This window comes from Hyaena hyaena, unplaced genomic scaffold (genome assembly GCF_003009895.1).
Source record: "Hyaena hyaena isolate Hyena2069 unplaced genomic scaffold, ASM300989v1 scaffold_159, whole genome shotgun sequence".
Classification (NCBI taxonomy): Eukaryota; Metazoa; Chordata; class Mammalia; order Carnivora; family Hyaenidae; genus Hyaena; species Hyaena hyaena.
Genome location: NW_024080791.1, coordinates 2672882 through 2694458, shown reverse-complemented (window position 1 = coordinate 2694458; position 21577 = coordinate 2672882). Strand labels below are relative to the sequence as shown.

Sequence of the window (21577 nt, the reverse complement as noted above, 5' to 3'; positions counted from 1 at the left end):
TCCAGGCTCTAGCTGTCAGCACAGATTCCGATGTGGGTCTTGAACTCACAAATGGCGAGATCATGACCTGAGCTGAAGTTGAACACTTAACTGGCTGAGCCACCCAGGTGCCCCAACTCTTTTTTTCTAAATTCAAATGTATGCTATTAGGCAGTAGAATTCTAGACTCTTGAGGCACTCAATCCTAATTAGAGTTTTATAAGTCATATATATGTTTCTAAAGTTACATACTTATTAAAGAAAATATTAATTTGAGATGTTTTTCTTAAAAGCCTTAAATCACTTTATAAAACAAACTGTAGCCAAAGATTTTTTCAGTTTTGTAGTCATTGTAGTCATTAACAAGTAGTTATCGGTGCCATGTGCTTGACAGTGTGTTAAGTACTATGAGTAGTAATAAAACAGTATAAAGCTGAGAGCTATAGTTTGTGAGAAGACTACAATTAGAAAACAAAATAGGAGAATGTTTAAGTGGGCACTAAATTGTGTATTAAGTCATCAGGTGCCTAGTCACGTGTTAGACTGTCTTTTGCTGTCCTTTCGTAAGGTGGACATCCTCACAGTAAAACCCAGAATAGTATTTAGACCAAAGGAACATTATGGCCTCTGCTATTTATTGTTCTCTACTCAGCAGGGTGGTGGTAGAGTTGTGGGTGAAAGATAGAGTTCACTTTACAGCTCCCTTGTTTTCCTTCTGTAAGTATTCTCTCCACAGAGAAACATGTTCCTGTGACAAAACATCTACTTAGTGATCAGATCAAGGCAATGCTATAGGCTTGTTGACGAGGAAAGATTTTTTTTGCCAAAACAAATAGCTTGTGTTGGTTGGGTTTTACTGATCACTTAAGCACAATCTTAGGACTGTAGGGGTTATATTCAGGGCTAGCAATTATTGCCTTGAGTTGGTCTTCTGGGATTGTTTTCTATCAGTGGGATTTGTTGTTGTCTTTTAAGGATTTATCCTTACAAATACAAGTCTAAGATCTTTATAAATCTAATGCTTAAGGAGTTTTAAAGATGGTAAAATAGGGGTAACCAATGTAGGAAAAGATCAGAGGGGAAAGTATTTTCAAAATTGTGTTTCTTTTTAGGCTTTTAGAGTTTATTGGGATATAACCCTAACAGAGCTGTGTTTTATGTGCTGTGTATGATTAAAGAACAATCAAGTTTTTTTTTTGTTACCCTGTTTTAACTGCCATGCATTTTGTTGAGGGGCAGCACTAAGTCAGGCAGATGTGGGCTCAAACACTAGTAGGCACAGTGCCTCCCAACAAAGTGATTTTACTCAGTTTACTTCCGTTCTGAGGCTTATTTTCTTTTTATCTGTGAAGTGATGGTGATGGTAACTATGTTGTAGGGTTATTAAACATGAGTGTGATTGGCATAAAGCCTAAAAAAATACTAGGACGTAACAGTGCCAGATGAATTTGAGCTATGCATTAAATAGTCCAGTGTACTTGCTAGAGACAGTATGTCCTATTAAAGTAATTTTTAAAAATCTCTTTAGCCTTACATCATTTTTATTATTGACGTCCTTAGAATGTTTTGAATCCTATTTCTACTTTATTATAGCTTTTAGGTGTTCATTCTTCTTAAGGTGGTTTCTTTGGAAGATAATGATAATTCTTTACTTTGTAACAACTTGCATATTAAAATTAATTTTATTGCGTATTTAATATTAGAGATCAGTAGGTTGAATGGCCTACTTACATAAATGTAAAAGTCAGAGTTCTTTTCTTATTCCCTCTCCCACCCAGGTCAATTGTTGGAATGACTATGTATAATCAAGCCACACAGGAAATTGCAAAACCATCAGAGCTTCTAACAAGTGTAAGAGCATACATGACTGTACTGCAGTCAATAGAAAACTATGTGCAAATTGATATTACAAGAGTGTTTAATAACGTTCTTCTTCAGCAAACACAACATTTAGACAGTCATGGAGAACCAACCATTACGAGTCTATACACAAATTGGTAAGGAGCACATTTAGAAATTTGGATTGATACAAAGTTTCTTTGTGGTGAAATGCTTAGGGAAGTTTTTTTTTTTTTTTTTAATCAGTAAGTGCTCTTTTGTGTTATCAGTCAACTTAATGCAGGAATGTATACCATAATAAATTTTTGAATTAATTTCTCCTGGTTATAAATTTACTTTTTCTCCCTAGGTATTTGGAAACTTTGTTAAGACAAGTCAGCAATGGTCATATAGCTTATTTCCCTGCAATGAAAGCATTTGTGAATTTACCTACAGAAAATGAATTAACATTCAATGCAGAGGAATATTCTGACATATCAGGTAAATAAAACTATGACATGTTTTATTGAGTGAAGAATCCTTGATTCTTTTGGCTTTTCATTGTTAGGACTATTTTTGTTTACTTACATTCATTCAGTGCATAATCATACATTATATCTTAGACTTTTCTTTTTCTTTTCTTTTTTTTTACAAATAGTTTACTGTCAAGTTGGTTTCCATATAACACCCAGTGCTCATCCCCACAAGTGCCCTCCTCCATGCCCATCCCCCCTCCCCCCCACATCCATTAGTCCTCAGTTTGTTTCTCAGCATTCAAGAGTCTTTCATGGTTTCTCTCTCTCCCTCTCCCCCACCATTTCCCCCCTTCTTCTCCCCCATGGTCCTCTGTTTAAGTTCCTTCTAATCCTCCTATACGTGCAAACATATGGTATTTGTCCTTCTCTGGCTGACTTATTTCACTCAGCATTAGACTTAGCCTTTCATTTGTGTTACATTTTTATTCTAGAGACATTTCTCAAAATTTTTGCATTAACAATTTGCTTCTATGATGGGACATTCCAAAATTTTAATATACAATTTCTTAAAATATTTGCTCTGTCAGAGTATAAAATTAATTACATTTCTTTTCAGAAATGAGGTCGTTATCAGAACTACTAGGCCCGTATGGTATGAAGTTCCTAAGTGAGAGCCTTATGTGGCATATTTCATCACAAGTTGCTGAACTTAAGGTAATACAGTCTTTATCAGTTTTAGCCTTGAAACATTGATTCCTGAAAAACATTTCAAGAATATGAAGAAGTCTATTTTAGTAATTATTTTAACCCAACATGAAAGTTCTCATATGTAAATGAAATTACAGAGCTGGTATGGCCTTTCAATAACATTGTTATTTAACACTCTATCTTTTACAGATAAAAAAAACTGAAAGCCTAAAGAGGTGAAATGACTTGCTAAAGGAGTCTGAAAGTCAGATTTCTTGACCTTTGGTCAAGTCTTGATTCTGTAGTACCATGATGCTTTCCTTTAAAGGACTGTTCAAAATTCCAGCCAAAATCATTTGTTTAAATTTGTAGTTTGAATGTATTATTTTCCACATTTTATATTACAAACATTATTAGGCTCACTGGGTTGTTGCTGTTTTTTGTTTTGTTTTGTTTTGTTTTTTAAAGTAATGTCTGTACCAAATGTGGGGCTGGAACTCAATGACTCTGAGATCAAGAGTTGCATGCTCTACCAGCTGAGCCAGCCAAGTGCCCCTAGGCTCATTGTTTTTTATTACTAAGTAATCTTTTAAATTATCTTACACCCTCACCCTTTAAGGTAGATAAAAAATTTTTTTAGAATGCTTCACATTTTATTAAAGATGTAAAAGAGCTGAAGCAACACCATTTTAAATGACTTTTTAAAAGTCTTCTAGAACTATCCCAGCTCTAAGGTGATTTAGGTTGAATAAGACTGTATATAATAGCTATCTAATTTTTGAAAGAATTTGAATTTGATCCACCAAAATTATACAAGTTAAGAACAGAATAGAAGAGGCATATTTTAAATTGTGCCCTTTGTGAATTTATTTTGATGATTACTTGTGCCTTGCATTTTTAATTTCTCAAGAATATGGTATATAGCACTGATAAGTAGCTTGCATTTTACATGTAGCACTGAGGTCTAAATGTGGTAATTCAATTTACTGAAAATTTAGCAAATATATAGGATAAGTCAGTTCCCACAAGGTAAAAACTATTTTGCTGAATGAATAAAAAAATACATGGCAAAAGCCTGTGACTAAAAGGAGAAGTGATATTACCCATTGGTTAAGAACTCAAGCTTTTAAGACCTGAATTTCAGTCCTGTCACTCATGAGCTTTGACTTTGGCAAAATTTAAACTCACCAAGCTTTTACTTTGAGAGAATTATATATGTATCAAATGCGTAGGTACTGAGCATAGTCTTGATCCACAATAATCACTGAGTATTTATTACTTGATATTCTTCATGTTCTTTATACTTTAAGAACATTCTGAAATTCTTTTATTAAAGTCAACTTTTAGATGATTTGTAATGTGTGTTTTAAATACACACACTGTAAACTTTGCAGTGACAGTTTTGGTTCTTCACAAGCAATATCATTCTTGTTTATTAGATTCGTTCCCCTGTAAATAATACATGATCTCTTTTCTGTTATTTTTTAGGTAATAGGTTTCTCATCTTCAATTTACTTTCTTGTGTTCTTTTCAGTATGAGATAATAGAAGAACCATGGCAAGATACTCTTTTCCTTGAATTCAAGAAAAGAATTTCACTTTTGCCAGCTATTTTTTTTTTTTAATTTCAGACTTAATAATAGGTACTTCAGGAATTTTTAAGTATTCTGGATGCTTCTTTGCCTCTTAATGTGGTGGATTGAATATTGTCATGTAGTGTTACAAATTGGCCTATTTAGATCTCTGTATCTGTATTTATGAGAGTTCAAAGGGATTTGATGTCCTTAACAGTACTGGAAGGCCACTGTAGGATTTGGCCTTTCACTTTTCTTACCGCCTTACCTCCTCCAGCCACGTTGGCCTACTTGTTGTTACCTCAAAATACTCTTCACTGAGGTATGTCTTAGCTTACCTTCTCATAATCATGCTTTTTCAAACGTTGCCTTATCAGAATATCCTTTCTTGACCACACTTTTAAAAATAGCAAGCATCACTTTTTATTCCCTATTCACCTTGCTATGTATCTTACTGTGCCTTTCATGTCATGTATTTGTTTATGTCCTTGTCACAAGAATAAAAACCCAGTTATAAACTCTCTTAAAACTTTGGTGCTAAGGTGGTGTCCACACATAGAAAGTACTTGCTAAATATCATTGGATACAAAAATAAAAATAGCTAGTTTTTTGACTCTTTGCTTTGTTCCAGGACTTTTCTAAGCTCCTTACATAAAACTGGTGGTATTGTCCCTGTTTTGCAAATTAGGAAAGTATAACCAAGAAATATTAAGCACCTTCTCTGGGCTCACATGCTTGAAAGTGGTGAAACTAAACTTTGAACTTTGAACCTATATAGTCATTCTAGCCCTAGAGCTTATACTAGTACTGTGTTATACTGTTTTTAGAAATGAAAGGGATCTAACCAATCCTCTAAACCACACTTAACCTGATGCAGGACGTTATACTACATTTATCTAGGAAGATGATTTGGTATTTTTGAAAATGAGACAGTCTCTTCAGTTACTGCATATCTCTAGTTATGTTGAGTAAATATCTGAATAGTGATTTTTGATGGGTCTTCATTCCTTATTCTTAAATGTTTATTTATTTTTGAGAGAGGGAGAGAGCAGGAGAGGGGCAGAGAGAGAGGGAAAGAGAAAATCCCAAGCAGGCTCGAGGCTACCAGCACAGAGCTTGACACAGGGCTCAAACCCATGAACCATAACATCATGACTTGAGCCAAATCAAGAATGGGATACTCCACCAACTGAGCCACTCCGGCTCCCTTGATTCGTCTTCATTCTAACGTCAAGAGGCAGAGATGGCATTTAACAAGATCACCCTTCACATATTTAAAAACTTTTGTAATGTATTGCCCTTCTCTTCTCCACGTGAAATATATTCATGTTTAGTCTCTGTCTTTCGTACAAATTCTATCGTAATTATTTGTGTCATTCTTAGAAAATAGTGCCTTGAACTGAGAATAAATTTCAGCCAGAGATCTGATTAGTAAAGGTACACTTACCGCTGTGGATACTATATTTACTAGTATAATTTAAGATTGCGTTGACACATTTGTTACCTATAACGTAATATTTTCATGTCAACTTGCAATCATAAATTTTCTTTTTTCACTTACTGACCTTGAACCATGGCTTTCCACATCCTCGATTTTGTACATTTTTTTCTTTAGACTTAAATGGTGCTTTATTGTTTGTCTTTTAAAAATGTATCGTTAGATACTATTATTGCTGTATCTTTTTTTAAATGTTTATTTATTTTGAGAGAGAGAGCATGTGTGGGAGCGGAGGAGGAGCAGAGAGATAGGGGGAGGGCCTCGGTGTACTGTCAGCACAGAGCCCCTACAAGGGGCTCCATCTCACGAACCATGATATCATGAACTGAGCTGAAATCAAGAGTCAGAGGCTTATCTGACTGAGACACCCAGTCAGATAAGCACCTAGGTGCCCTCAGATCTTTTTTGAGTTCAGATATGTCATAATCTTTTAATAATATTTTATGAGCTTAACTTTCTTAGCTCTGTCCTTAGTATTAATATTGTCAAGTGCATTCTGTATTCTTAAAAAGAAATGAGAGGAGCTTATGTTTTAACATTTCTGTTGTATTTTGGGGTGACTATTTTTATGAGTATTAAAATTAATTTAAAAGTTTTGATGAGAGTATAAATAATGTTGATTTATTTTTTTAATGCTGTTGAATTTTCTGACTCAAGAGTGTTGTTTCTTGGCTGGCTTCTCCTTCTAAATATTTGATGATAATCAGCTTGAGTCAAAAACCTAGACAAAAGAAACTTTTTTGTTTAAGAACTTAGATTCATAATAATTGAGATGCATGGACGTGAATTAGCTTGGGTTTCTCATTAAATATGGTACATTCCAAAACAAAGATGGTTTAGGATATTGAATGGTTCTTTCTAAACTTTTGATATTAGCATTTTATTTTTATTATATTTTTAAGTTTTTATTTAAATTCCAGTTAGTTAACATAAAGTGTATTACTAGTTTCCAGTATACAGTTTGGTGATTCAGCACTTAAACCACCCAGCGCTCATCATAACAAGTGCACTCATTAATGCTCATCACCTATTTAACGCTGGCCTCCCACCTCTCCTTTGGTAACCGTCACTTTGTTCTCTATAGTTAAGAGTCTGTTTCTTGCTTTGCCTCTCTTTTTCCCCCTATCCTCATTTGTTTTGTTTCTTAAATTCCACATATGAGTGAAATCATATAGTATTTGTCTTTCTCTTGCTGACATATTTCATTTAGCATTATATTCTCTAGTTGCATCCACATTGTTGCAGATGACAATATTTCATTCTTTTTTATGGTTGAGTAATATTCCGTGTGTGTGTGTGTGTGTGTGTGTGTGTGTGTGTGTGTGTATCCATTCATCAGTCGATGGATATTTGGGCAGTTTCCATCATTTGACTATTGTAGAAAATGCTGCTATAAACTATGGGGTGCATGTATCCCTTTAAATTAGTATTTTTGTATTCTTCAGGTAAATACTCAGTAGTGCAATTGCTGGATTGTAGGTATTTCCATTTTTAGGTAGTTTCTATTTTTGAGGAACCTTCATACTGTTTTCCAGAGTGGCTGCATCAGTTTGCCTTCCCAACAACAGTGCAAGAAGATTCCTTTTTCTCCACATCCTCACCAACACCTGTTGTTTCTTGTGTTTTTGATTTTAGCCACTCTGACAGGTATATGGTGATATCTCATTGTAGTTTTCATTTGCATTTCCCTGATAAGTGATGATGAGCATCTTTTCATGTGTCTGTTGGCCATGCCCCATCTGTATGTGTTCTTTGGGAGTGTCTGTTCTGCTCATTTTTAATTGGATTATTGTTTTTTGGGTGTTGAGTTTTGTAAGTTCTTTATATTTTTTAGATACTAACTCTATCAGATGTGTCATTTGCAGATATCTTCTCTCATTCAGTAAGCTCCCTTTTAGTTTTGTTGATTCTTTCCCTTTCTGTGCAGAAGCTTTTTACTTTGATATAGTCCCAGTAGTTTATGTTAGCGTTTGTTTCCCTTCCCTCAGGAGAAATATCTAGAAAGCAGTTGCTATAGTCAGTGTAAAAGGTGTGATTGCCTATGTTCTTCTGTAGGATTTTAATGGTTTCATGTCTCATATTTAGGTCTTTAACCCATTTTGAATTTAGTTTAGGGTACAGTGTAAGAATTAGTCCAGTTTCTTTTGCATATTGCTATCCACTTTTCCCAACACCATTTGTTGAAGAGACTTTTTCCCTTTGGGTATTCTTTTCTACTTTTTTGAAGATAAATTGACCACATAGTTGTGGGTTCATTTCTGGGTTTTCTGTTCTGTTTCATTGATTTTTGTGTCTGTTTTTGTGCCAGTACCATATTGTTTTGGCCACAGCTTTATAATATAATTTGAAGTCTGGAATTGTAATGCCTTAGCTGTGCTTTTCTTTTTCAAGGTTGCTTTGGCATCTCAAGGTCTTTTGTGGTTCTATACAAATTTTAGGATTGTTTGTTCTAGCTTTCTGAAATGCTGGTGAATTTTGATAGGGAGTACATTAAGTGTGTAGATTGCTTTGGGTAGTATAGACATTTTAACAATATTTGTTCATGAGCATGGAATGTCTTTCCATTTCTTTGTGTCATCTTCGGTTTCTTTCATCAATGTTTTGTACTTTTCAGAGTACAGCTCTTTTACATCTTTGGTTAGATTTACTCCTAGGTATCTAATTTACCCAAGGGATACAGAAATGCTGATGCATAGGAGCACATGTACCCCAATGTTCATAGCAGCACTCTCAACAATAGCCAAAACATGGAAAGAGCCTTAAGTGTCCATCAACGGACGAATGGATCAAGAAATGTGGTTTATGTATACCATGGAATACTACATGGCAATGAGAAACAATGAAATCTGGCCATGTGTAGCAACATGGATGGACCTTGAGGGTGTTATGCTTAGCGAAATAAGTCAGGCAGAGAAGGACAAATATCATATGTTTGCATGTATAGGAGGATTAGGAGGAACTTAACTGAGGACCATGGGGGAGATGAAGGGGGGAAAGGGAGAGAGGCAAACCATGAGAGACTCTTGAATGCTGAGAAACAAACTGAGGACTGATGGATGTAGGGGGGAGGGGGAAGATGGGCATGGAGGAGGGCACTTGTGGGGATGAGCACTGGGTGTTATATGGAAACCAACTTGACAATAAACTGTAAGAAAAAAAAAGATTTATTCCTAGGTATCTTATTGTTTTTGGTCTAATTGTAAATGGCATTGATTGCTTAATTCCTTTTTCTGCTGCTTCATTATTGGTGTATAGAAATGCAAAAGATTTCTGTACTAATTTTGTATACTGTCACTTTACTGAATTCAGTTTTAGCATTTTTTTTGTGGATTCTTCCTGGTTTCCATATAGAGTATCATATTGTCTGCACATAGTAAAGGTGTTACTTCTTCCTTGCAGATTTGGATGCCTTTTGTTTCTTTTTGTTGTCTGATTGCTATGGCTCAGACCTACAGTAGTATGTTAAATAACAGTGGTGGGAATAGACATTCTTATCTTGCTCCTGACTGCAGAGGAAAAGCTCTCAGTTGTTCCCCATTGAGGATGACATTAGCTGTGGGTTTTCTGTATATGGTCTTTATTCTGTTGAAGTATATTCCCTCTGTCCCTACTTTATTGAGGGTTTTTTTCATGAATGGGTGTAGTACTTTGTCAAATGGCTTTTTCTGCATCTATTGAAAGGATCGTATGGTTCTTTATCCTTTCTTTTATTAATGTGGTTTATCACATTGATTATTGAACTGCCTTTGACGCCCAGGAGTAAATCCCACTTGATCATGGTGAATGATTCTTTTAATGTATTCAGTTTGCTATTATTGAGAATTTTTATGTCCATTTTCATTAGGGATATTGGCCTGTAGTTTTCTTTTTTAGTGGAATCGTTATCTGGTTTTGGTGTCGGAGTAATGCTGGCCTTACAGAATGAATTTGGAAGTTTTCCTTCCTTGTCTGTTTTTTGGAATAGTTTGAGAAGATTAGGTGTTAACTCTTCCTTAAATGTTTGGTAGAATTTGCCTGTGAAGCCATCTGTCCCTGGACTTTGTTTTGTGGGAGATTTTTTTGTATTGTTGGTGTAGTTTCTTTTCATGTCTTCTATTTTTTCCCGTTTCAGTTTTGGTAGTCTATATGTTGTTTTGGAATTTATTCATTTCTTCCAGGTTGTACAATTTGTAGGCATGTAGCCTTTCATTGATTTTTAGCATTTTAGAAATCTTCTATGTGATTTTTCTTACTTGACTTGACTTTTCATTTATCTTCATAAAAACATATTTTATTAATGATAGTGAGTTGTATTTGTAGGAAGACTTTTTAACAATTATATGATTATGTTTTGGTATTTAGGGACTTATTTTTACCTTTTTACTTCTCAAGTTTAAATCCTGATTTGATTAAGTATTTTTCAAAAGACTCCTTCATGTGGTCAACCATAAATATGAAAGCTTTACATTTCTAGCATTGTGCCTTTACCATTTAAGTTTCTTCAAAACAAAGCTAGTCCTAATGATTCCATTTTCTGCAAATGCACAGCTTTTTACAATGATTTTCTAAGAGATCACTTTTAACAGTCAAAGATGTATAATCCAAATTTATTGGGATTCAACTACTTGTGTATTAAAAACTAGAGAAGGTGTTATTTATGACTTTTTATTCCTGGCCTCTGTGTACTGAGGCATACTTCCATGTGTATTCTTATATTTTATTACATAAGAAATCTTATGATCATAATATAATGATGTTTCATATAAACAAGTTCAATGTGTTGTATATTATTCTCTCATTGAGATCAGTCTCCAAAAGTAGTCAGTCTGTCAGTGATGATTATAATTATTTTGCATTTTTTAGTATCCTGTAAAGTTACCTTCCTTAGAATGACCTAATTTATGAACTTACAAGAACAAAATAACATAGAGAATTTTGCTTCAAGTATTGGTAGGCTGTTATTTAGACCATCTTTTCTCCAAAAGACAACTTAAAAGGTTGGAGAGCTATGTAAGATTCTTCTTTCAAAGAAGCTTAAAAGATATGTAGGCTAAAATCAAGGGAAAGGTGGGATCTCAGAGACATAAGCTTAGCACTGAAAGCTACTTTTGACCTGAGGACATTTGCTAATCCAGAAGCAACATTTGTAAGATTAAGATAACGTTTTTATGGTCTTGTGGGGGAGGTGGGAGTCCTGTGATAAAACCCAAAGCCTACCTACAATGGACAGTGGGAAATCTGCTTAAATCCCCCTCCACTCTCTTTACACAGATACCTCAAAGGGCTATCTCCTCAGGGTAATTGAACTGGATATGATTTACCCCTCCCAGGTTCTCCAGCCTATTTGGTGTTATTCTCTTTGTTCAAGGAATATATAGTCTTAAATCTGGATTACGATGGTCCTAGATGAATTGTACCCCAAAGTACTTGGCAGAAGATAACAAATACGCTTTGGAGAATGGGTTCAAATGAGTCCTACAAATTATTTTTCAAAAACCATAACCTCTACCTGGAGAGTGTAAGTCTGTTGGAGATCCTTGGAGTGTGGGATAGGGGATTCAGTACATCTAGCTGGCTGTCTCAAGTCATTTTCTCCCCTGTTACACCCCTTGCCCCCACCACCAACTTTTGCTCCTAAATTCAGAGTTATCCTTGTTGGCATCACTTTTTAAGATGGTGAGAGGTTGGGTGTGTAACAATCCTCCATACAGACATGTAATAACCCTCTTGTTTTTAGGTTTAAGTCTTTCTCTGTCACTGCCTAAAATTTCTGATCCCTTGCTTGGGTCTTAAGGCATGTATCAGCTTGCTTTCTATACTGTATCTTGAGGACCTTTTAGTTTCAAAGAGTAAATATGTGTGTCAGTGAAAACAAGGAGAGCTTCTTTATATTTAATGGTCATGAATAAATTGTGTGTCAGACATGGTCAGCACTGTGCATGCATACTTATGGTAAAATATATTCATTGCTCTCTGGAGAAGAAAACAGCCAGTCTTCTTTCCTACTAAAATTCTTGAGGTGTTTCATTTGGTGATGTGCCAGTTGAGTCAATATCTCCTTCTAATCCTGCCAAAAGAATCATTTTTGACATTTTACAGATCAGTTCCTCCAGTTCTTCATAGGAGACTTTTTTTTTCAAATGAAGTAGGAAATTTAAATATGAATTGTGCCAAGAATTTAACACTTTCTTATTAACTGAAAACCAAGTTTATTTTTAGTACTCTTGATATATTTCACTTGATTTGTATTCACTAATATTACTTCCAGCTTGTAGTCCATTTGCCAATGATATTAATCAATGGCTTTAAGTGTTTAGAGATCTCTCTTTCAGGATGCAATTGAGGGAGAAAAGAAAAACATTTAAAACTGTATAAACTGTTTTTAAGTAGAGAAATCATTAATTTTTTTAAGGAGTAATATACAAATACTTTTGGGTAATAGTTCTTAAATTATGGCCCTCATAGCAGCATTAGCTTGGAACTTGTTAACAATGCACAATTTTTTTTTTTATGTTTTTTTTTTATTTATTTCTAGGAGAGAGAGAGAGAGACAGCGTGAGCAGGGGAGGGTCAGAGAGAGAGGGAGTCACAGACTGAAACAGGCTCCAGGCTCTGAGCTGGCAGCCAGCACAGAGCCCGACGCGGGGCTCGAACCCACGACCTGCGAGATCACGACCTAAGCGAGTCAGGCGCTTAACCGACTAAGCCACCCAGGCACCCCAACAATGCACAGTTTTTTTTTAAGTTATATGTATGTAAGCTCTATACCCAACATGGGCTTGAACCCCAACCCCAAGATCAAGAGTCATACTCTCCCTACAACTGAGCCAGTCAGGCCCCCTTACAATGCACACTGTTTTATTTTATCTCAGGCTTAATAGATCCAAACCTGTTACAGGACTGAGGCCCAGCAATGTGTATTTTAATTAATAAGTCCTCTAGCTTGTTCCAATACATACTAAAAATTGGGAACCATTTCTTTAGGGATTAAGAGCATGAATTTTTAAATTAGATATACCTGGATTTAGATTGCAAAATCCACTGTGTAATATCTCTCTAACTCTGGATAAATTAGCTAATTTCTTCAAGCCTTAGTTTCTTCAGTTGAATTTGAAATGTCACCTCTCTCATGTTGATAGGTAAATGGGATTATTTGTAAATTGCCTGGTACTGGAGCTTAAAAGTGATCATAGTGTCCTTACTATTAAAAGTGTACTACTGTCTCTCCCTCTCTGCCTGCCCTTCCCCCCTCCACATGCTGCACTCTCTCTCTCTAAAATACATTAGAAAAATATATACCATAACTTAGTTATTTTAAGACAATTATTCCATATCAGTATTTCTGAAATTATAGGTGTCTTAAAGTTGTATGTTAGAAACGTTGTGTCAATATAATTAGTAAAGGGTTTTTTTTTTCCTTTTCCTTAATGGCCCATAATATACTGGTGCATTTATAATTCAGTGGTGTGTGATTCAGTGATAGGTGGTATTATGTTCAGGGTCAGGAGTTCTGTTAGGGTTAGGCATATACTGAGTGTGTATTGACTGAACCAAGTTTTAGCACGGGACAGGTATTGAATTAGCCCCAGAAAGAATAGGCATTTTCATCAGAGATTGTAGAAGTTGAGTTTAGCAAACAAATATGACTAGAGGTGGGAACATAAAGAAAAATAAACTGAACTACAGGAATACCTCGTTTTGTTGCACTTTGCAGATACTGCAGTTTTATCAGTTGTAGGTTTGTGGCCACCGTTGTGTCAAGCAAGTCTATTGGTGTCATTCTTCCAACAGCATCTGCTCATGTGTGTGTCACATTTTAGTAATTCCCCCAATATTTCAAGCTTTTTCATTATTGTTATATTTGTTAAAGCGATTTGTGATCAGTGATTACAACTCACTGAAAGCTCAGATGATGGTTAGCATTTTTAGCAATAAAATATTTTTTCTAATGTTTGAGAGACAGAGTATGATGAGGGAGGGTCAGAGAGAGCGGGAGACACAGAATCTGAAGCAGGCTCCAGATTCTGAGCTATCAGCACAGAGCCCAACATGGGGCTTAAACTCATGAACCGTGAGAACATGACCTGAGCTGAAGTCAGATGCTCAACCAACTGAGCCACTCTAGCAATAAAGTATTTTTTAATTAAGGTATGTACATTGTTTTTTAAATATAATGCTGCTGCACTCTTTATAGACTACAGTGTAGTGTCAACATAACTTTTTGTATCCACTGGGAAACCAAAAAGTCATTTGACTTGCTTTGTTGCAATATTTGCTTTATTACAGTGGTCTGGAACTGAATTTGCAGTATCTTCTCGGTATGCCTGTGATATCAAGTAGCCTAAACAAAATTCATACTAGTATCAGAAAAATGATTTTTATAAACATTTTGTATAGATTTTCATATTCCCCTTGAATCAGTTATCATCAGCTTTTGACTTGTAACAAAAACCTCATGGTGCTTTAACAATACGCTTGCTGTTAAATCTTTGCAGCCAGGCCAGCTGAATTGAAATATCCAAGGGTGACTTGGATTTGTATGTATATTGACACATATCCAGGCATCATCCCTGGATATTTAAATATTATATCCAGACTTTCCACATACAGGCATTATCTCTTACAGAATACAATTAACTATATTTATTTTTTTTAATTTTTTTTAATGTTTATTTCTGAGAGAGAGAGCGTGAGCAGGTGAGGGTCAGAGAGAGAGGGAGACACAGAATCTGAAGCAGGTTCTAGGCTCTGAGCTAGCTGTCAGCACAGAGCCCGATGCGGGGCTCGAACCCACAAACCATGAGATCATGACCTGAGCCAAAGTTGGACGCTTAACCGTTTGAGCCACCCAGGCGCCCATATTTTTTTTAATTATACTTTCTAAACTAAATTACTTTTCCAAAGGACCTTTTAAAAAAACATTCCTTACAGAGTTACACTTTCTTTAATAGCTATCTGTACTTCCTTATTTTTATACCTTCCTTCTCTTTTCCTTTTTCTCCATGGTCTCTGAAAGAGAAGGTAGAGAGTTAACACTTCAATTTTATAACTTCTGTGGGAAATTATAAATTAATTCTTGGTCTATTAATAATCCCCATGAAGTGGTACATAACCCAGAAATTACTTTCTCTCTGATTGTAAACATCCAGTGGTGAACTGTAGGCTGTCTTTGGCTGGCTTTAACTTTAGCAAGTTTTTTTTTCCTTTTTTTCTTTTTTTGTTGGAATTTATTGCTCTCTATATCCACTTTCGTGTCTGTTTTTTATTATTGATGCTGTTCTGTTCCTAAGCATTAGATAATCCTTTATCCTACTGCTTATCTTTATTGCTTTTTCCTGAACCATCCTCCCTTCTTGAATTTGCAAATTGAATAAAAACATTAATTTTATACAAATAATTTTAAGATTTTTTTATTAAACCAACAACAAAAGCATATAGCATAGAGCATCTGGATTTCATGAATTGTATGTCCTACTTGCTGGAATGTGATTTCAAATATGCTCTTGTCTCATTAACACAAGGAAGTCTGTGCCTAACCTAGGATCTTTCTTTCTTTATATGTTTCAGAAACTTGTGGTAGAGAATGTTGATGTGCTAACACAAATGAGGACCAGCTTTGACAAACCAGACCAGATGGCTGCACTCTTTAAAAGATTATCATGTGAGTATCTCATGATACTTTCTATAAGTATTAAGAAAACCTTGACACTCAGTATTAAGCTTTTACTCAAACATAAATATAAACACTCTTTAGGTTATGAAGAGAACCAGAAAAATCTTGCAGTCAAAGGATATTTTAAGTACATGGCTAACGTAGGTCACGATTCTTTTTTTTTTTTGCCATACTCTTAGTCCCATGTATCAAATATTTACGGAATATTATCAATTAGTTATAAACTCACTTAATACAAGTAAGTCTGTATTAATTTAGACTAAGGAGAATTAACTTTTGAGTCTGACTTCCTAAAAATCAACTTTATTGTGGTGTAGTTTACATACAATGAAATCTGTGCATGTAAATGAGCAGTTTGATAGATTTTGACAAATGCATACATCCATGTAATCCTTACCACAGTCAAGGCATAGAGCACTTCCATCACCTCAGAAAGTTCCCTCTCATCCCTTTTTAGTTAGTTTCTCACTGTCTCCCAAACCCAGACAAAACTGATCTGATTTCTATCACTATAGATTAAATTTACCTGTTCCAGAACAGGTATGTTCCAGAACATAGAATCACATACTCTTGTGTCTGCCTTTTTTCATTAATATGTTTTTGAGATTCACCTAGCTATGCTGAGTCAGTAATCTATTTCTTTTTTATTGCTAACTAGTATTCATTGCATGAAAACCCAAGCCCCACAACTCAGAAAAAAAATCATTTTTAATGTCTTAACATTGATTCTTTGTGGGACATATGTTATGAAACAACAGTACATCTTAAATATTTATTAAAGTATATTTACATAGGTAACTATTTTAGATCCACTTGAATTAATTTTATTTTTATTTGCTTTGTACTTAAACTTATAATTAAAAATTATTCTAAAGTCATACTTTTTGATTCATTTAAAAGCCTTTCCAGGGGCACCTGGGTGGCTCAGTCAATTAAATGTTCAACTCTTGATCTCAGTTCAGGTCATAATCATGGTTCGGGAGTTCGAGCCCAGCATCTGGCTCCGTGCTGACAGTGCAGAGCCTGCTTGGGATTCTCTCTCTTTCCCTGTCTTTTTCTCTCTCTCTGCCCCTCCCTGCTTGCTCGCTTTCTCTCAAAATAAGTAAATAAACTTAAAAAAATAAAGGCCATTCCAACAATAAAATATTAATGAAATACCAAATAAAATATTCTTTGATTTGAGAAAACCAGAGTTTATTCTCCCAAATAAAAAATTGTCCTGAGGAAAATTAAAGCCATGCATGTATTTTACATAATACTTCTCCCTTTGATAATTTTATTTACTTCTTAAATTTTTTTAAATGTTTATTTTTGAGAGAGCGAGAGAGCGCGCGCGCGCCAGCACATGCACAGGCAGGGTAAGGGCAGAGAGAGAAGGAGACAGAATCCAAAGTGGCCTCTAGGCTCTGAACTGTCACCACTGAGCCCTGCATGGGGCTCAGAGCTAAAGTCCTATGCTCAACTGATTGAGTCACCGAGGTGCCCCAGTAATCTTTAATTTTATTTATTATTTTTAAAAAATTTTTAATGTTTATTTTTATTTTTGAGACAGAGACAGAGTGTGAGCAGGGTAGGAGTAGAGAGAGAGGAAGACACAGAATCTGAAGCAGGCTCCAGGCTCTGAGCCCAATGGGGGGCTTAGGCTCACAAAACGTGAGATCTCGCCCTGAGCCGGTCGGGCACTTAACCGACTGAGCCACCCAGGCGATCCCCCCGATAATCTTCTTTTAAATGTTATGCAGTATATCAAATTTTATAAAAGTATAAAATGATTTAGAGAATTACTTTATTGGGCTACCTTCAAAAATGCTTCAAAAACTGTAACCTTATTTAATAAAAATTGGCATAAAATTAAACTACACAGTATGTTGCCGTGTAGAACAGATCAGTTGTTGCCAGAACTGGAAAAGCAAACAAGGGAGTTTTTTGGGGTGATGACACTGTTTACCACAGTGGCAAGGTGATTACACAAATCTACATGTGTTAGAATCTTTTTCCTAGAGCTATATACCAAAAGAGGGAAAGAAGGTCAGGTTTACTGTATGCTACTTAAAAAATGAAATTAAAAAGATAAACATAGTAGTACTATAGGGAGGTAGAGTGTAAATTAATTTTACTTGAATTTTTGTGTATGGTAGTGGTGCTTCCTGACTTACAAAATTGGCCAAAATCAAAGTTGCCTTTAAATAGAACTTATTAGGGGCGCCTGGGTGGCTCAGTCAATTGAGCATCCAACTTTGGCTCAGGTCATGATCTCAGAGTTCGTGGGTTCGAGCCCCGCATCAGGCTCTGTGCTGACAGCAACTCAGAGCCTGGAGACTGCTTCGGATTCTGTGTCTCCCTCTCTCTCTTTCACCCTCCCCTGCTCACGCGCTCTCCCTCTCTCTCTTTCTCTCTCTCTCTCAGAAATAAATAAAACATTAAAAAAATTAAATAGAATTTATTAAATTTTTTTTGTGATTTGGAAAAAGAAAAGGTTTGCTTGCGAATGGCTTATTTAGGGGACTAGTGAAAGTTCTTCTTTCAGTTGAATTATTTTCCAAAATACTCTCTTTTGTCTTAACATCCCTATCTTTGTGCTTCTTTCACCCCATATCCAGAAGTTGATGTACTTTTGTAGCAGTTTGATTTTCATACTTGACAACCACATTCTTTTAATACCTTTAAAAGCAATATCATTTATTAAAAGTAGTTCTGAATTAGGAGGTAATCTGAAATTAATTTATAGCTTTAGGACTTTTTAGCTATATGACTTGAGCAAATTTAATAATATCTCTATTTGTTTTCTCAAAGTGTGTCTCTTGGGACTAGGCTCGTCACTTTATTGACTATTTTATTATAAACCTTTATTTTCTAATTTTGCCCTGACTTTGCCACCATATGCAAACCTACAGGTTGGCTCCAAAGACCTTTACTTTAGCAGTACTTTGAATGTTTTTATCACCTGAAATTGTTGCACTGGTAAAATCTTGAATTTGAAACTCTACTCTCAGATCATAGTCCTGTCTTTTGGTTTTCCCACTCCTCACTCTTTGCCCGTATTAAGTTTTTTGTCCCGGTTTATTGAAACTTAGATGTCTCTATATCTTCTAATCAGCCACTTCCTGGCTCTATTTCCTTATCCATTCTGGACTATAAAATGTAGTGATTTTAACTGCATTCTCCACTGTGCTGTCATACTTTGACTTTGTTGCTCTCGTCATTGCTAGCAATTTCCCTGATCCCAGAAAAACCTCCTGCTGCCTGGAAGCCAGATACTCCTTCCAAAATAAACCTCGCTAAAGTCTGTTGTTAAGCCTACCTCTTATTCATCCTACCATTCTTCATACTGCTTAATTTTTGACTAGCTTGAATTCACTGTTTTGTCTTCCAAATTCTCTGTCTATTCTTGTACACCATAATGTGGTTACTTTCCTGAAACCTTCTGGAACAGGTCATAGTGACTGTCCATTTTCAAAATTTGGTCCTCTTTCCTCTTCCCTGTTCTAGTTGTAGTATTTATTATCTCTTTTACTGTTCTTTTTATTGAAACTTTATTTTCTTCATTTGCTAATACTTTTGTCTCTTACCTTTTTAAAGCCACTCCTTTACAATCCTATTGGGAAAATGTATCCAGTCTTATTTTTCAAAGTTTCTTTAAATATTCATCTCTAGTCTTGATTTTCTCTGTGGAGCTCCAAGGCATTTAATACCAAGTGCTAGTTTGAACAGGGTGTGGTCCATGGACCAGAAGCAAGAAGCAGTAGCACCACATACGAGTTTGTTAAGAATGTAAATTATTGGGGTTCCACCCCAGAGCTACTAAATCAATTTGCTGGGACCCAATAGGTGATTCTGATTTGCACTAAAGTTTGAGAAACATGGTTAGATGTCTACAGCTATATGACCCACAGATACTTGACAACATCTCTGGAATAGGAAGGATATTTCCCTCGGGCAAGGTATAAGTGGGTGGGGAGAAAAAGTCTGATACTCTTTTGTTATTGCCATTTTATTACCTCCCATGCCATTTACCCAGTGATTCTCACAGGGAAATTTGGGTATGCTCTCTGACTCTTTATGTCATCACATTCCGTATCCAGTAGCTATATCTTCCAAATTAGAGTCTGCAAATTGGTGGGTCATGTTTGGCCCAAAGACAGAATTTGTCTGGCTCTATCATGGATTAAATTAAAAACAAAACAAACAACAACAACAAAAAAACCCCACAGTCTCTTTGATCACTATTTTTAAAATGAAAGATCTTTGCATAAATATCCAAGTTTCTGGCTTCCTCCCCGAGTCCTGGGCAGTATTTCCCCACGTGGCAGTGACTGGCTGGAGCTAAGAAGCAGTTTCCCCCTTTAGAAATTTTTTTCTCCAGTTTTTCCCTCTCACTATTCTTTCCCCAGTCTATTTAACTATTTTGTTACCTGCCATAGATATGATCTTTTAACTCTGCTGCAGACCCCACCTCTTAAATGTGATGCCTAAATCTGTTCCTTTTATTCCCATTATTCTAATTTAAGGCTCTGTCATTATTTTGTGAACTACAGCTGTGGCTTCCTAATATGTCCAATCTTTCCTTTCTAACCCATCTTCCACATTTAGAGTCCTATTTCCAAAGATTTCTTTTCCTAGCACTCTTTGTATTTAAAATAAAACAAAACACAACAAAAATCCCTGAACCACTACCCTCTCCTTGCAGGAGGATAGTCTCACACTCCTTAGTGTGGCATTAGAAAGCCATTATTTGGATTAACCTCCTATCCATCCATTCTTTCTAGAAACCTCATCTCCCCCACTGCTTTTTGCTTGTCTGGCCTGAGATCCATATAGCCTCTGCCCTAGTGTTAGTTCCTTGGGATGTGCCTTTGTCTATTTGGGCTGCTCCAATAAAATATCAAAGATTGGGTAATTTATACACAACAGAAATTTGTTTCTTACAGTTCTGGAGTCTGGAAGTCCAAGATCATGCTGCTGGCATGGTTGGGTGAGGCCCCTCTTCAGCGTCACAGATTTATCCTTACATTTTCATAACTGAAGGGGACAGGATTCTCTCTGAAGCCTCTAGAAGGCAGTAATCAAATTCATGAGAGTTCCACTCTCATGGCTTGAGTACCTTTAAAAGGCCACACCTCCTAATACCATCAGCTTTTTGGGCTTAAGATTTTAATATATGAATTTTGTGGAGACTTAAACATTCAGACCGTAACAAGATGTTAATAAATTATGGGGGCTAAGAGGAAGTGCCAGTGGTTAAAAAGGTATGGGAAATAATTAACAATAAGTTAAACAATATTTCTTACCATGAAGTTTCTCAGAGCTTTAAAAAAAATTTTTTTTAATGGTTATTTTTTTTTTGAGTGACAGAGACAGAGCATGATGAGCAGAGGGGCAGAGAGAGGGAGACACAGATCCAAAAAAGGCTTTAGGCTCTGAGCTGTCAGCACAGGCCTGACACGGGGCTTGAATCCATGAACAGCAAGATTATGACCTGATCCAAAGTTGAATGCTTAACTGACTGTGGCACCCAGGTGCCCTTCACAACTTTTAATGTGTCATTATTATTGTATATATTCAAGAGGAGTTTGTGGGATATAGTTTTGGCAAAATTATTTTATTAAATTCTGAGTAGCATCACTTGGAAAATATAGATTATACTACACTACTTATTTTCTGATTATTCACCTTACTCTTTGCTTTTTCTTTTTCTGGATTCCCTGTTTTTGTTGTTTCCTGACATGGAATGCTTTTGTCTTCTCACTGTTCCTTTATGACCATCTTGAGTGATATTTTCTCAAAGAAATAACTTCCTTTCACCCTTTTCCTTTTCTCCTTTTCTGGATCATAACAATTTCCTAGTCTCATTTCTTTAATAACCATTTCATTGAACATCTTGTAGTCTGGGTTTC

General features: G+C 35.7%; 1 protein-coding gene across 1 annotated transcript in view; it reads left to right on the top strand.

Moving 5' to 3' along the window:
• The window catches only part of NCKAP1 (NCK associated protein 1), a 107012-nt gene that overhangs the window by 73864 nt on the left and 11571 nt on the right, over positions 1-21577 (top strand). The window contains exons 21-24 of the mRNA XM_039239633.1: positions 1758-1976; positions 2168-2298; positions 2890-2987; positions 15578-15671. Coding sequence (XP_039095564.1) covers positions 1758-1976; positions 2168-2298; positions 2890-2987; positions 15578-15671 — 542 coding nt within the window. The remainder of the gene's footprint in view (positions 1-1757; positions 1977-2167; positions 2299-2889; positions 2988-15577; positions 15672-21577) is intronic.